General features: G+C 52.3%; 1 protein-coding gene and 1 long non-coding RNA gene across 7 annotated transcripts in view; one reads left to right on the top strand and one right to left on the bottom strand.

Moving 5' to 3' along the window:
* Positions 1 to 16,559, top strand: part of HNF4A (hepatocyte nuclear factor 4 alpha) — a 36,142-nt gene that overhangs the window by 771 nt on the left and 18,812 nt on the right. Inside the window, exon 1 of one of the 5 annotated variants that reach the window (XM_074553443.1) lies at positions 16,116 to 16,391. The exons of 2 other annotated variants lie outside the window; for them this stretch is intronic. In XM_074553443.1, coding sequence (XP_074409544.1) covers positions 16,277 to 16,391 — 115 coding nt within the window. In that variant the 5' untranslated portion in view covers positions 16,116 to 16,276. Of the gene's footprint in view, positions 1 to 16,115; positions 16,392 to 16,559 lie in introns of those variants that run through there. 2 more of the 5 variants (XM_074553442.1, XM_074553444.1) reach the window with 2 other exon arrangements.
* LOC141731082 (uncharacterized) lies at positions 6,756 to 12,839 on the bottom strand. 2 transcript variants are annotated; one of them, XR_012582996.1, is made up of 2 exons: positions 12,286 to 12,839; positions 6,756 to 10,133 (listed from the first exon to the last, which is right to left on the bottom strand). It is a non-coding gene; the product is annotated as an uncharacterized LOC141731082 (long non-coding RNA). The 2 variants fall into 2 exon arrangements; XR_012582997.1 differs by having other exon boundaries at positions 6,756 to 9,127.

The raw sequence follows: 16,559 nt of genomic DNA, 5'->3' as shown, positions 1-16,559 counted from the left end.
GCTGCCTGGTCACCTGGGCAGAGCGAGATGCCTGCCAGGCCTATGTCTGTGCTCCCAGGGTGGAGCAGCCCCGTGTTGTGCTCCTTGGCTCTGACAGATGCAAGCTGCCAACAAATGCAGGTGGACCCCAGGGGACAAGTGGCCTTGTCCAGGCTGACATCAGCCCATGGTTATCCTCAGGATGGGCCAACTGTGCCTGTGTGGCAGCATCCCCACACAGCTGGTTTGGTCCCCTGTGTTCTGGGGACCCTGCTTCCCTGGGCATGGCCAGGCTGGGGAGTGAGGTCCCAGCAGGTGAGGTCTCACAGTTAAGAGGTTCTCCATCACATCCTCATGGTGCTCCAGCACTTCCTCGTGGCTCTCCATCAGATCCTCATGGCTCTCCATCACTCTCAAGGGCTCTCCATCGCTTCCTCTGGCTTTTCATCACACTCCATGGGGCTCCCCATCATACTACCTTGCTTTCCTCACTCTATTTTTCATGTCCTGCTCCTCTTGTCTTCTACAAGTGTGCAGCCCCTGCCCAGCTCACTTTCCAAGGACTGTGTGTGCAAACCCAGGTCCCAGGAGGGCTTGTGGGACTCCCAGACCACCTTCTTGCACTTTGCTCATGGCCTCTCTTCGGGTGATTGCTTCCCTTGATCCAGGCCTGCAGCCTCCCACAGGTGTCACATCCAGCCCTAACCCACCTCTGCTGTGGCATTCATGTGTCTCCTTGCCCCAGCCCCCAGCACTTTAGTACCCTGCAGATCACTTTATTTCAGGTAACATGACCCCAGAGTGAGCCATGGCCAGACACAGGCCATGTCAGCATTTTGTCTACAGCCATGTCTACAGCAATGGAAATGTGTAGGAATTATACAGGATCTGCTGTGGTGTCACTGGAGCAGGCAGTGGTGATCAAGCAGTTACAGAATGCTGAGTTTTAGCCTGCTTTTAGCCAGTTGTGCATCCCCAGCCTGCAGCAGCCAGGTCTCTGGAGGAGCTCTGTTCACTCCTGCCTCTGAGCTGCAGGAGCCAGCAGCAGGAAAATGCCCAGAAAACTGTCCAGGTTTTGTTCTGTTTAGTGCAGGCTGTGTCTTTGTGTCAGCTGGTGCTGCTTGGACAAAGTGCAAGGAGCTGTGTGGTGAAGGACACGTGAGCTGGTGAAAGGAAGGATTGGTTCCTCTGAGATGGGCACAGGGTTGGATCCTGGAGTGGGAACTGGCCCAGGAGGAGCCAGTGCTGAGCATCCCCCAGGCTGCAGCCCCTGCTGCTGGTGGGAGATGGCTCCTGACCCACCCAGCTGCCAGGGACTGACCTGCGCCTCATTTGCAGGAGCAGGGGAGGTTCAAGGGAAGCTCCCTCCAGCCTGGGAGATGTGGTGGTGCAGGGTGGCCAGCTCTGGCTGTCCCCACACCCAGGGTGCCTGCATCCAGTTTGCCCCAAAATGCAAAGCCAGTGAGCAACCAGCTTTGCCTGGCACATGCAACAGGAGGAGCTGAACAAGTTCTTTAATCACTTAAGATGAAGTTATTCCGCCCACTTCCAGCTGGCTCTAATGTGAGCAGCCCTGGCACATCAGTGACCTTAGACACATGCACATAATAATTTCTGACAGTAATTTTCTCCTGAATTTTTTAAAAAAATTATTTTTATTAATTACAATTTTTAAAGTTGTTTTTGTTTTAACTTTTCAGTCTGAAGTCAGTAAGTGAGCCACGTGCTGAGTGCAGGGCAAGTGCAGGCAGAGCCAGGTGCTGTGGGGTGGCTGGGGAGGAATCACTGCCCATCCCACCTGTGGCTGCTCTCCCCATCTGCTCCCATGGCCCAACAAAAGCAGCTCTGGCCAGCACCTGCTGCAAGCCTGGGGCCAGGCAAGGGGGAGAGAGAAATAATGAGAATAAAAAAGCAAGATGGGCCTCCCAGACTAAAGTGAGAGGAAACTCAGAGTGTTGGCAGAAGGAGGGGAGTCCTCATAAATGAAATGGGTGAAAAAGTTATCCAAATAGAGTTGAGGAAGGCTTGGTGGGATGGGGACTGGGCAGTGCCTGGCTTCCCTGGCAGCTCTGTAGGGTTGGGCTGGGGCTGGGCAGCAGGGTGGGCACAGCAGCTGGGATGCACCATCCTGCAGATGGCAAAGTGGTGGCCAAACCCTCCCCAGGGACACTGGGATGTTTGTTCCCTTGCAAAGCAGTGGGGGAGCTCACTCAGCAGTGGTGGTGCTGAGCCCCAGCCATGCCCACAGTGTTGCCCTGGCAGCTCCCAGCCCTCAACAGGACAGCCCATGGAGCTGGCATGCCTGATGGGGCACACCTGGGACCTCCAGAGGAGCCTTCAGCCTTGGAGAGGGTCACAGAGTTATTTTTCATTTCTTTTCATAGATGGAAGGATTTTTCTGATTTTCCCTTCTCCCCATCTGTCTCAGGAGCTTCAGGATTTCAGCATCCATCTGAAGCCAGGGGTACATTCTAATGGGGAAGCTTGGCACTGGCATTCAGCCTTGGGGACAGGTCTGGCCCTCTCTTGGCAGTGGTGGCATCAGTAAGAGCATCCCCCCACTGCAGTTACTGCAACCCTCCCACCCATCCCTGCACCAGACTGTCACCATTTTCCCTAAACAGCACCTTGGGGACACTTATTTCCCTCCCATCAGAGCTGTGCCTTGTGTAAAGGACCTGGAGGATGCCCTGCCAGGCAGTGACAGAGCTGGCCTGTCCCCAGCACCCTGGGTGGGTCCCTGGGGGAGAAGGGAGTGATGCTGCAGCTCTGGAGAGACCTGGAGCTGGAGGCACATTCACAATCCTCACCAGCACCTGCTGAGGACAGGCTGTGAGCTGGAAGGGGCTCTACTGGTGCTAAATCCCTGCAGGAAGCTGTAAATAGGTGTGTGAGAAGGTGGAGGATGGAGAGGGGGCAAGGGGAACATCTCCTCCTGGGCAGTGAGGAAGGGATGAACCCCTTGATCCACCTTTATCCTCCCACTGAGACTTGGGCACGATTTGGGCAATTGGTTTCAATCAAAGTGCAGGCAGCACCACCCCTTCATATTTTGGATCTCCTCAGAGCTGGGGATCCCCAGGGCTGGTGGTTACAGCAAGGACCAGAACTTGACCAGGGCTGGCCCTGCTCAGTGAAGCAGCTTTGGAAAACAGCTGAAAAATGCCAGATGTCATTGCTGCTCAGGAGCTCTGGTCAGATGTGGCAAGAGTTTCAACTGGGAAACATAAGAGGGGGCCAATTTTCTGAGTATATTTAATTTTCACTGCCAGATGCATTGAATTTTTTACAGGTTTCCTCTAGATATGACCTGAACTGAGCTTTTCCTCCTTGACTGCTCATGTCAGCTGCTCTTTAATTCCTCTGTTTACTCCTTGGTCTCTGTCCATCATCTCTGGCAGCCATCAGGGAGCAATGGGTCTTAGGACACCTGGCACAGCCTCTTTCCTTGTCCCCACTCTGACCATCCCTGCTGGGTGTTCGGGTGGCTGTAACACTGGTGCTGGCAAAATCAGCACTTTCCAGTGCCTGAGCAGGGTATTGGTGCAGCCAGGAATAAGCACAGGTATTTGCTGGGATGCAAAAGCCACAATCGCTGTGTTAGCACCTTGGCCTTCTCCCAAGAGCTGTTTGCTGGTGCTTGGTGAATGTTTCCTTGGGGAAGAGCTGGGGATGCTGCTCAGTGTCACAGGATGTCTGCTCTTACCCACAGAGCTGTGACTTCTCCCACCTCATTCCAGCCATTTATGGGGCCAGCAGCACTCCCTCAGCTTCGGCTTGCTTGAAACACAATGGTATTTTTATAGGGGGAGTGAGCCCAGAGGGCTGCAGGCAGCAGGAAATGAGCTCCAGCTCTGGAAGGTAAGCAGCAAGAGGCTCAGGAAGTGCCTGAGAAGTGCCTGAGAAATGTTCTGAGCTCAGCAGGGCTGGTGTAGGTCTGCCAGTCATACTCTGTTAGTCATCTGCTGATATTTCTTAAATGGCATTAAAAATATTTATTTAGTATGAGTGCAAAGGGGTAGTGAGTGATGGTGGTCCCACAGACAGCAAGGGCTGGATGAGTTTCTTCTAGATACAGCAGTATTTGGAGCAGGACCAGGGCCAGCAGTGGGGCACAGGGCAGAGCCAAGGGGAACATCAGGGGATGCCTCCAAGTATCTCTGCTGGCAGGCTTGGGGTTAGAACAGGGCAAAGACTGCAAAAAAACGTCCATGACTATTTGTGTTCAAGCTCCTTCTCTGTTTGCTTTCCTCAAATATTCAAGCAAACAAGGTTCCTGGCAGAAATGTATGTGGAAATGGCAAATGTTGCGGAATTTTCACGGAAGGTGAATTTCAAGGTAGGGTGAACCTGGGGCTGAGGGCTCTGCTCTCCTGTCCTGGGCAGAGGCTCTGGGGCCTCTGAGCAAAGCTGGGTCCCAGAAGCAATTCCTCCTGGGAACAGCTCCTGTCCAAGCTTCAGTCTGAGCATCAACAGAGATCACTCGGCAAATCCCTTCAGGAAATATGTCTCAAAAAATAAAGGTGGGCTCAGGATGCTGCACCAAAGGGATGGGAGAAACAGCTCAGGCAGAGCAAGTGGCTGTGAAAGTCAAGGAGCAAACAAACTGGGGCTCTGCAAGGCTGGACCAGATTTTCTATCCCAAAGTCACCAAAGGGATTCCAGCTGCATCCCCATGGTAATGGAGCTCTGGTGCTGAGACAGAGATGGGGACCATCACTGTGAGCTCAAGCCCCTGAGCCTCCAGCACCAAGGTGTCCCTGAGGACACAACTGCTGCTGGCAGCTCCTGCTGGGAAGAGGACTGGAGGTAGGAATGGATGATAGTGTGTGCCTGCATAGCAGGTGACCAGGCATAGCCCATATTCTCTGTGATGGTGCCCTGGGAGCATCTTCTCCTTCTCTGCACATCCAAGTTGGTTTGACAGCCTGGTTTTCATCACAGCCCTACAAAACTCAGACCTTGCTCATTCCACTCCAGATTTCCAGGGCAGGACCTTCCTTGCAGTTCTGCTCATCCATCTGTCAGGGTGGGTGGCTCATCTCCTGTCACTGAGCACAGGGAACCCAAACCCCCCAACCAGCGGTGGGGACCAGCAGACACCTTTCACCTGCCTCTGCACCAGAAACCTGTCCCAGCCATGGGTGTGTGTGAGATTTTATAGGTGATAACTCCTGGGAAAGTGGGAAACACAAGGAGAGACGCACACTCAGCTTCCTGGCATGGCCCAACGCTCTGGTTAGGAGAGCCAATGTCAACAGATAGACCTGAAGGAAGGAGCAAAACCAAATACATGGGTACTTCTCAGAACAAGAGCTGTAAAACCTGCACAAACCTGAACAAGTGCCACAACACTGGTTTATATGGTCAGAATCAACAGTCGAGCTCACTCACCGTGTTTGCCAACACACAAACGACAGCCATCGTGCTGGGTTTATGGCCCAGTGCCCCTCATGGAGGCAGAGCCCAGCTCCTCCTGCCCCACTCAGCCACTTCTGTCCCTCTCTGCTCCTAAGGGATGCTGATCATTTTGCCACACTGTCCCCAAAGCCGTGATAGCCCATGGCAAGGGGCTGCTGCTTGAGCACGTCCTGTGCTGGGGACAGGCACGCTCAGGTGGAGGTGGCACAGCAGGGAAGAAAGGACAAAGCACTGATGGATGCCTGAGGGATCCATGCAGAGTTTCATTGTGGGCAGGCCAAAGGTGGCAACAGGAAATAAAGAGCAGAATAAAGAGACAGGAGGGACAAGGGGACAGCCAGGCTTCAGATCCACAGCCCTGCTGAGAGTCTGCTGCCACTTGTGGTGGTGTTCACAGGGGACCCAGGACGAAAGAAGAGATGAGAATCTGACTCCATGTTTCAGAAGGCTGATTTATTATTTTATGATATATATTATATTAAAACTATACTAAAAGAATAGAAGAAAGGATTTCATCAGAAGGCTAGCAAGGAAAAAGAAGAAATGATAATAAAATCATGACTGACCAGACAGTCTGAGACAGCTGGACTGTGATTAGCCATTAATTAGAAACAACCACATGTTGCACTCCACAGCAGCACATAATTATTGTTTGTTTACATTTTGTTCCTGAGGCCTCTCAGCTTCTCAGGAGAAAACATCCTAGCAAAAGGATTTTTCAGAAAATATCATGGCTACAGCCACCAAGGTAGTGGGACCGAGGTGGTGGAAGCAGAGCTGAGTGCTGCCTGTGGCTCATCCATGGGTGTGTGCCTGGAGACTGCCATTGTCTGGGAGAAATGTCTGTTGACTTGGGTGTGTTTGCCTGTTCCAGCCACTAAAACCTGTGTGGCAACACAGGGGTGCAGGGACGTGTCATGGGGTTACACACAGTTCAGTCCCAGCCCTGCTCCACGTGGGAATGTTGGGCATCAGCCCCTGTTGCCAGCACACCCCTCCCTGGGCACAGAGCTGCTGCTCACTCTCCATTCCTGACCCACCAGGAGCATTCTGGAAGCTGCTGACTGTGGGCACTCCAGATTAACTCAAATATACCTCAGGTAGGCCTGAGTGGAAGCAGAAGCTTGTGGAGACAGGACAGGAATGGTTTAGGAAAGCTTTGCTCCATTAGGCTAGTGCCTTTGAGGTGCTGCTTGGGGCCTGATGTCTGGAGAGCAGGAATGAGCTCTCTTCTCCTTGGCACAGCAAAAGCAGAGGTGAGCTTGGCAGGAAGATTCATGTAAGGAGGAAGGACAATGCAGGAAAATGGGTGTTTCAGATGGGTTTGTTCCTGAGTTGGTTTTTCTGGACACAGAGGCTGATGAGACCTGGCCCTAGTGGGGTCATAGCCATGCAGCCCAAGGCTGAATTCAGAGGTGCCCAGGTCTCCCTTTCAGCAATCCAGTCACTCAGTGCCTGTGAAACCCTAGTGAATGCCACTGTATTCCCTCACACGATTTTCCTCCTCCATTAAACATGGCCACACTTGCCAGACCACACTTCCTGCAGAGAAGAAAACTCTGGGTGCTCAGCAGCCTCCCTGCTCCCCTCTGGACTGAGTCATCCTGCATTGTGATGTCAGTTGGGAGGGGAGACCAAGGTTGCTGCTCAAGGATATGGTGTTCTGGTTATTTATATAGAAACACTTTAAACCAAAAGCAGTCAGCTTCTCCCTGAGGAGCCAGACCCACTCCTGCTGTCAGACACACCCAGGCACAATTTCTGGGTCAACCTCCAGGCCTGCACATATGGTCAAGTATCTCTGCCCTAAAGAAACCCAGTGTCAGAGCAGAGAGGAGGCAGGGACCTCAGAAAGGTGGCCCAGAAAGCAGCGGGCACTGCTGCAGGCACTGGCAGCAGGGCACAGACCCAGAGCCACCTTATAATTTTCCTCCGGGTAGTGGCCAGAACCCTTTAAAACCTGTGGCTCTGCAGCACAAACTGCTGCTCCCCATCAAATCTCATTGTGACCAGCATTAAGGGATTAGCCTGTCCCTGCTCTGCGCCACAAGCAGCTCCTGGGCATGGCTCGTGCCCCGCTGCCCGCGGGGGGCTCGCCGGCTGCACGGCCCCAGCCCGGGGCCAGACTGCCCTAGCCCTGCCCACGGAGCTGAGCGCCCCTGGAAGATGCATGGCAGCAGATACCACCTGTACCAGGAAACACCAGGTACCCCCCTGCTCCCCCAGCACTTGCAGCAGGGAGAGAAGCAGCTGCAGAGCCAGCGCTGCAGAGTTTATGTGAACGAAGGGCATTGAATGAAGGGTGACCAGTGTGGGTTTGGAGCTGCCAAAATATGCTCGTTCCCACTGGTATTGCTGGTCCCCAGAGCGTGGGACCCCCATGTCTCTGGTTTCTGTTTTGCTTCGTGCAGGGTGCACATAGAAGCTTTGTGGGTGGTGGAGGATCATGTCCCCAGGTTGGTTCTGGGGCTCGAGAGAGATACCCCAACATGGGCAGCATGGTGGGTGCTGTGGCTCCTGGGGGAAGAGGTGGTGAAGTCAGGCTGGCATCCCATGGATACCCCAGTGATTGCCTGTGCTGTCTGGGAAATGATTTAGTCATTGCCAGGCCAGTTCCCAGTGCCTGGCATTACTGCCCTGGGCTGCAGCCTCAGCTGGCCTGGCGACAGATTCTGCCACTCACAGAACAGCCTCTGCCCCTGAGCCAGATCTGCAGTGGCCAGCCTCTTCTCAGCCCTCAGAATGAAAGCTTAGAAAGTGCAAACTTTACTGGTTGCACAGAGTCCTTACCAGAAAGGTTTTTAGGGTTCCCCTCTGGCCCCCTCCAGCCAGCTCTGTGCTCAGCCCCAGCACCCACGGGACCTCAGTGTAGAGGCAGGAGGCTGGGTGGGATTAGGATGCACCAAATATGTCCAGGTTTCTGCACACCACTGCCAGCACCATGAGGAACTTGGACATGTTTGGTGCTTCCTGAGCCCTGGACCCTCACACAACCTCATCCCCAAAACACCCCAAGAGCCTCCATTCCTCTCTCAGCAAAAATTGAGCTGCTCCTCTTGCTTGAGCAATTCTTCCCAAGCAGGGTTTGTGCTGGTGGTGGGTTTGTGCTTTCTGGGGTAGCCTGCAGCCCCAGTCAGCATCCCCACCATCCCATGCCAGTGGGGAGGCACATGCTGGGGGCTGCTCCCAGCAGTACCTGCACTCTTTATCAGCTGGAAATTGATTTAGGAGAGTTCATGGCTTCAGTGTCCCGTGATACGTTTACTACAAGTGGTTCATTTCCTCAAATGATGTCGTTTATGGTCATAATATATTTTAATTTCTTTATGATACAAGAGGCCAATGGCACTGGGACTTGCAGGAATGTAAAGGGATCAAACACTATCCAGTGTTGCAGACCTAGGCTGAATACTCACAGGCTGATCAGCAGTTCCCATGTTTGTTAGCTGGGAGCCAGGCAGTTGTCCCTGCAGTGTCCTGGCTGTGGGTTTCTGGAACTGTAGGGACGTGTGATCCCCTGCCCTTGCTGTGTTCCCATACCTTGCTTTCTGCTGTGTTTTTGTTTCTCTGGCAGTGGACAGGAGGGTTGTGTCACACAGAAGGGTGTGTGGGGGGCGTGCAGCTGCTGTGGACATGGAGCTCCTGAGTGTTGTCTGGCTCTCACTCACCCCTTGCTGTGCTCTGGTGATTGAGGACATTGGGGACATGACAGGTTACTCAGGCATTCCTGCAGAGAAAAAAACATTTTGCACTACCTTGTTTTATTCTGTCTCCACAAACTAGAATCTCCCAAATTTTAACTCACCACCCCGTTGTGTGGGGGTTTTTTTCCATTCCCAGCCTACCTTTCCCGATTCAGACCTGCCAGTTCTCCTACCTGCAGCAGGCTCCCTCCTTCCTCGTGCTTCCTCCCATCAGGCACATATGGGCCTGTCCTGAGATGTTCCCCCAAGTTCAGCTGCCCAGCTGGGGCTGACTTTGCCAGGCAGCATGGCAGGAGGGCAGCTGGAGCTGCTGGGTCCAAGGAGATGCTTTTTGCCCTTGACTTGCCCTCCTCCAGGGCCATGGGCTCAGACTGTCCCCTGACACTCTTGCCCTGCTGCAGCTCTCCCTCCACCCCTCAGCATCAGTGCAGTCTTTTGCCTTTATTTTGAGGGAGGGCTAATCCCAAGAGCCCCAGCAGCCACTGGAGGTCACTTCCAGGCCTGGCTTGCTGATGCACCTAGCTTTGCAAAAATATTTAAAAAAAAAAGAAGGTAAAACATGATGTGTAACCACTGTTGATTTTGGCTGTTCTCTTCCTTCACCTATTGCTCCACAGCTGAAACGATTCAGGGGCTGTTTCTTGTGTGTATAATGAATGTATAAAGTCAATGAAACCTAAAAGCCCTGCAAACAGCTGGCAGGGCTGAAGGGACAGACTCACTTGCCTGCTAGACTGTGAGCTCAGTAGGGATCCTTTTCCTTGGAAGCTTCAGGATTACTTCAGGCCCAAAGGAATCACATCCACCTGCTAAACAAGCTCTCCCCAGGTCCAGAGCGGGCTGCTGAGATCCCTGCCATGCTAAATGTGTGAGCTGGCAAGGCACAGGCAGCAATAGGTGTCTGCTGCTGGCAGCAAACCCTCTCTCCAGTGCTGCTGCTTCCCTGAGGCTCCTGCTCCCCCATTTCTATTTCAGTGGGGCTTCAACCACCAGATTTCAGCCAAGCTTCTGCCAGTGCAGTCAGTGAACCTGGAACAGCACATGACAAAGTCAGAGCTTTTCTGGACTTCCTCCCAAAGAGGCAGCAGAGTTTTCAGCAGGAAAGTGTCTGGGTCTCTGCTGGGTTGGAGTTTGGATGGAGTGCAGAGCCTGTGCTGTAGGGTTTGAAGGGGGCAAGTGGGATCAGTGGTGGGAGCTGGACCTTGGGCCAGGTTGCAGCCTGTGTGTAATGGAAGAAGATGAATCTATTCCCCTTTCTCTCTTGGGCCCAGCTCACTGCATGATTTTGTATGGAAACAGAGCAGACAGATTTCCAGAGTCACAACTGCAAAACTGCAGGTCCCAGAGCCAGATGCTGCTTTCAGTCCAGGCAGAGTGATGGCAAATACACATCAGCAAATACCCTGGCATTTTCCAGTACAGCCACCCTTCTGGGAACAGCTCAGATTCACTGTCCTTGCATAATAACAGCTCTGAGGAGAAATAATAATTACTTCCTTAAGAGTTCAGAGCCCTTGTTAGGCAGGATAATAAACCCCTCTGCAGTCCTGGGATGAAAGGCAATCACAGTGTTATCACCAGAGCAGTATATGCTGAAATGGTCTGTCTGTCCCCATGTTTGCAGTTCTTTCCCCACCACTTTTGCAGAGCAGCTATTTATTTTAGCTCCAATAATTGCCTCCAGACTCAGCATCATCCCAGCTTTGTCTGAAATGCACATGTTGCTTTTGGAGAGGAGTTCAGGCAGAGTCATATACCTTCTTTAAAGTGACTCTTCCCCATGCCCAAAAGCTGCCTCAATTCTCCATATGGGGATTTTGTGGTCTGGGGACCAGGGCAGTATTGGTTGGTTTGACTACTTTTTGATATCTCTGTTCAGAAACAGCCTAAAGATGCAGTGGAGCTGCCTCTGTCACCCTGAGCTGTGCTGGGGAGCCTGGGGTGCCAGCACATGTCACATGCTGATCAGTGACAGTGTGTCTGGGGTCTGTCCAGGGTTTGTCTGTCGTGGCCATTGCCCCCAGCTCCAAATAGCAAACCTGCCCCAACCCCAGAGACAGGCGCTTCAGCCCTGGAGAAAGCAAATCACCAAGAGTGATTGCTGTGGAACAGGATGATAAAATTGATTGCATCTTCCCCAGGCAAGGTCTGGCACATGGTGTGGTCTCCTCCTGCCTCTCATTGCTGGATCTTTCTGATCCACCTCCCTGGATGGAGCTGGTGGCTCATTTTCACCTCTACAAAGTGTTTTGCTGGGGCAGGGATGTGCAGTGTGCAGCTGGCAAGGGGCAAACAGACCCTAAACAACCTCTGCTGAATCATCTGTTTTCCTGGAGCCTTCTCACAGCTTCTGGGGACGTTCTGGGGAGGGACATGGGAGCAGACCCCCATCTGTGTGTCTGTCATATGATTGCCCAGAGCAAAGATCTGCCCCATGGCTGGGGGCTTGTGCAGCTGCACTGACCTGCAGCCCTCCAGCCCCAAAAAATTCCTTGGAGCTGCTTATTAACACACTGACAACGCTGCTCTGGAGTCACAGCACGCCAAGGTAGAAGGCAGGAGGGTTTGACAGCATGGCCTAAATACCCCTGTTTACAAAAAGTCTGACAAAACACAAGCCCTTGGCTTTATCTTTCCCATTTGGAAATAGTCACCGAGCAAATATACTCAAGGCATGAAAGGAGGGGGGTTTATATTGACTTTAGAAAAAGCTGTTCTTTAAAAACAGGAAAAAAAAAGCTCATCCTCGAGCTGTGCAGACTAGCTGTGAGACCCAAAAGAATCAGTGTAGGGCCTTAAGGCATGCCTGCTAATCTGTAGCAATTCTGTGTGAGCAAGTCATGCAGTAAACTGCTCTCTGTTAATTTTTTAATGCAGAATAAACAGGTCAAGAAATGATTAGCATGAGAATAAGTCGAGCTTAATTGAGAGAATCAGAAAAGATGAGAGGGAAGAGGCAAATTGGAGTTATCAGTTAACCATACAGAGTGGCTCTGCCTCCACAAGCTCATGTTCCCTCTAGTTTATCATCCCCTCTGAAACTGCTTTTTTTTTCTCCCTTCCCTTACTTAAATGATGAGCTAAAATTGCTGGTACAAGCACAATGGAAGCCCTTGTTCCTCCTTCTCCTTTTCTTTCTGCAATGTCTGGCCAAATGAATTGTAGGTGATAAAACTCCTACCTGGTTATTCCCGAGGTTCTTCCCAGAAAGGAAGCTGCTGGCATTAAGTGCAAAATCCGCTTTGTGCAAGTACCACTGCTGTGCTCCAGTGCAAAATTTTCAGCATGATCCTGGGAAATCCAAGGACTGAGCAGCCACATCCGTGGGCAAGGGGAAGAGCAGTCCTCGGGACTGCTTCAAGTGGAGTTTGGTCAGTGGTCGGAGATCTATATTCTCAGATAGGCAGGACTTTGTCCACAAACTGGAATTTGAAATTTCAAAGGGGAAAAAAAAAAAAGGCAGAAGGGACCTTTGCATGTGTGGAGATGACTACGCCGGTGACGTTCCGCTGGGACTTTTGTTCTTTGTCTTGTACCTGGGCTTCCTGCTTCCCCTCAGCTCGCTCGTGAAATGGCGGCAGGCCGGGCAGGGCCTGGCCGTGCTCAGGGCTTTGCTGCTCTGCAGAGGCTCCACACCTGAGCCCATCTCTGCTTTGTGGGCATGAGGGGGAGAAAAAAAGCACTATGTGAAATATCCCAGCTCCACAGTGACTTTGGAGCTGTGAATAACAGGGGGCAGAGCTCTGAAGTTGGGGTTGCCAGGCCGGTGATGGCGTTGCCGATGAAAGCTGAGGGGGTCCTGCTGGCTCTGGGCACTGGCTTTACTGCCAGGCACTTGTGAGAGACAAAAGCAAGGGGCAGGAGGGCCCCTGGTCATGGTCCATGCTCAGAACATCTGCAGGCAGCCCCAGACTGGGGTGCTGGTTCATCCACTGGCAGGCAGGGCTGTGTCCTGCAGCAGCAGGGAGAGATGGGCCAGCAGGAACTGCAGGAGCATAACACACGCGGGGGCATCAAAAAGATGGGGCCAAGCTCCTCACAGGGTGCACGGCTGGAGATCAAGGGGCATTAAAACTGCAGAGAGGTTCAGCCAGTGTCTAAACATGAGGACAGTTAAGCACCAGCTGGCTGCCAAGGCTGCTCTCCTTCCTTGGAGGTGTTCGATAAAGTTGCAAGGAGCCCATGCTGCTCTCACTGGCTCTGCTTCCAGCAAATTGGAGCCTGGGGCAGAGACTCTGAAGTCCCTTCTGACATCAATTCAAGAAGCACCAGGGAAGACCCCTTGAGAGAAGCCTTCTCACCTGCTGGACATGCAGACTTGGCAAGCACAGTAGGTGACAGCATCCTTTCCAAAAATGCCCTATTAAATACTCTGTTCCTGATCCTCACCTATTGAGAAGCACAGATCTTATCTTCAGGGAATTCCCTTTAGGTTTGCATGAATTTGCCAGACAGGTATATATAGATAAGGTAGAATTAGTGTCATGATGTGCCAGTGTGGGAGAGGATTTACTGCTCCTCAACAGATAAAATTTAAATAATCACTTGGCACAGAACAGGTCAAGCCCTAGAGCTGTCATGATCTCCTTTGCAACCATGACCTGACATAGGAAACAGTGAGTGGAGTGTACAGAAAATGGGGACAGGAGAGAGGAGCAGATCTAGGAGCTGAACTTCCCCAGAGCACCTAGTTTGGGAACAAGCTTCACCTATCAGTGGGGGTCTTCCAGCTATGAGTTGTCTCTCTGCATGGAATAAAAATAGCAAAATGTCTTCAGTAGCCAGAAGTGTTTGAAACAGCCCCACAAGCAGCTGCTGACTCGAATATCTCCCACCTAGAACAGCTACAGAGCCATGACAAGCTGCATTGGCAAGCTGTCCCAGAACTCACCACATGAGGATGACAAGGGGAGACACCAGGGGAGACATCATCTCTATCAACAGTGCCCAGGGAGCAGCCAATGCTTCCATCAGAGCCCATCTCCAGGGCAAAGGAAGTGCATCGTGTCCTTGGCTGGTCTGGCCCTCGACCTCCACACCAACATGAGGGATTTGGGAGGGGCCACTCGTGACCCACAGAGGACACAGGCAGTGAGAAAACAACAGTCAACAGAGCCCTGGGAGGAAAACACCATGTCCCATTGACAGCCCCGGCCTCGTGAGCCACCTGATGCTCTCCAAACTTCCCCGCTCCTTATCTGCTGCTCTCCTGCACACGCTGCCTCTCTGATTTCTATTCCTGGCCCTCCTAATCCTTCCTACCTGGGAAGTAAATGGCCTTTGCAGCCCCCTTGCTCAGCAGGCTATTGAAGCAAAAGGTTTGTTTTGCTGAGCAGGGCAGAACAGGCCTTGCTTTTACGATATTTTACTAGACGCTGTGGCAAATCCTGCACATATTTGACCTGGTGTCTGTAGCATTTATCTAATCAAAGGGATCACCGTGGCCTGGCTGGGATTGGGACTGAGGTCCCTGGGATGAGGCTATGGAGGAGGCTATGCTTGACTCTTGCATCTCCATCCCTGTCTGCACATCATAAAACCAATTTTTGGCAAGGACTGTACCTGCCTAAAGGAAGAGCCACCAGCACATGAGCTCTGGCCTGTCCCTCAGGAGCACTGACCGAATGACTCTTTCCCCTGCAGCAAAGGATCATTTATCACCATTACCAAGTGAGAAAGCAGGGGCTCTCCCCTGTGCTCAGATTCAGAGCTGTAGCCTCAGGGTAGAAGAGCTGTTCAGAAGTGCTATGTAGGTCATGGTTTTGGGGGGCAAAGTGCTGCTTGAACAATTCCGTGTGCTCCTAAAACGTGAATAGAAAATCATCACTAGCACAACTGCCCAAAGGCATGTACTGGTGTGGAGCCAGAGACCTTGGATTCATGCTGTGGCAGTGATGGCACTGTGGCCAGGGCAGCTCATGGTGCCAGTGGGGTTGGGGCTGCATTGGGGTGCCTGGGAAGAATAAACACAAGGCACTGGGAGCCCAGATCAGCAGCGTGTGGACTCGGCCGCCGCTGGTTGCGAAACCTCAGGACTGTTTTCAATGCAGAACAAACTGATACCAAATCATTAATTGCTGATTCTCTTGCACCACGAGCCAGTGCCATTCAGAGATCGATTAAATTCCCACTCAATGATCTCGCAATTGCACTGAAAACTCTCAGTTCTGGCTGAAGTGGAGGAGTGGTGTGGGGCACCTGGGGAGGAGAGCACAGGCAGCTCTGGCCCCACTGCCCAGCACCAGCAGGGTCAGACCCAGGTCTGGGCAAGGCACAGAACCACTGCTGGTGCTGACAGCAGGCAGTGCACCCGCAGAAGGAGAGCTCCTGCTGCTCTGTTCTAACGTGTCTCATGAAACTTTTATGACAGATGAGCCAATGCTCAAGGCTGGGGGTGTCCAGCACAGAGTGATTTCAGCTGTGGGACTGGAGCCACCCTGGCCATTCCCAGGGTGTCTGTGCCACCCCTCAGCCCCACTCACTGTTTGGGCATGGCTGCAGAATGAGATCTGTTTACAGGGCATCCAGCCTCCTGTAAAACTTGGTTTATAGGGAAGTAAAAGGAGTCATACATTTCACTTTACATAGCAACGTGTAAATTTCCAGGCAGGAGCTGACCTTCTCTGATCATGAGGAAGAGAAGAGGAGAAGGAGTGGAAGGGATGGAGGGAGCAAGAGAAGGGAAAAACAGGGGTGTAGACAATCAGTGGTGAGGAGAGGAAGGCAGTGACAGAAGTGGTGAAGAACCTTGTTCTCTTGGTACGGTTTTTTCCAAATTTTCCACCCTAGGTATAATTAAGGGCAACACAAGCAGCTCAGCATCAAGGTCAGTAGCCCTTGGTGAGTGCCTGCACCCAGCAGCCAGGATCAGAAACACCTTGAGATTCAATAATAAACAGTCAACAAGAATCACTGCTGCTCCACCAAAAAAAAAAAAAAAAAAAAAAGCTTAGCAGTATTCGGCAATGGGTGAGATGATTAAAGATTAACCCTCTGCCTCCTGCCTCCACCCCTCTGGGAGTATAGGCCTTGAGGCTCAGCAAATCCTTTCAGAGAAATATCTGAATTAAAAGACAACAGGTAGGGGACGCAGTGAAGGCAGAGGGAGGCAGGAGGACCAATAGCCTGGGCCAAGGGAATCGGTACAATCTGGCCCGTGTTTGCCCAGGATAATGCGCCTTTCCAAAGCCCTCATAGACATGGAGATGGCAGATTACAGCGCAGCGCTAGACCCGGCGTACACCACCCTGGAGTTTGAGAACATGCAGGTGCTGGCGATGGGCAATGGTGAGTCCCCTCTGTCCTCGCCCCTCTGCTGGGTGGGATGAGCCGGGGGCTGCAGGAGGAGGAGTCCCTGGGGTGGCCACAAAAATGTTCCCGGGGAGAGAAGGGGTGTCAGATGGGGAGCTCCTGGGAGGGTTCTGTTTCTCCAGGGGAAAATAGAAGGGGAGAGCA

The sequence above is a fragment of the Zonotrichia albicollis genome, chromosome 17, assembly GCF_047830755.1.
Source record: "Zonotrichia albicollis isolate bZonAlb1 chromosome 17, bZonAlb1.hap1, whole genome shotgun sequence".
NCBI classification, from domain to species: domain Eukaryota; kingdom Metazoa; phylum Chordata; class Aves; order Passeriformes; family Passerellidae; genus Zonotrichia; species Zonotrichia albicollis.
Note: the sequence above shows the minus strand (reverse complement) of the source record. Positions and strands in the feature narration are given on the sequence as shown.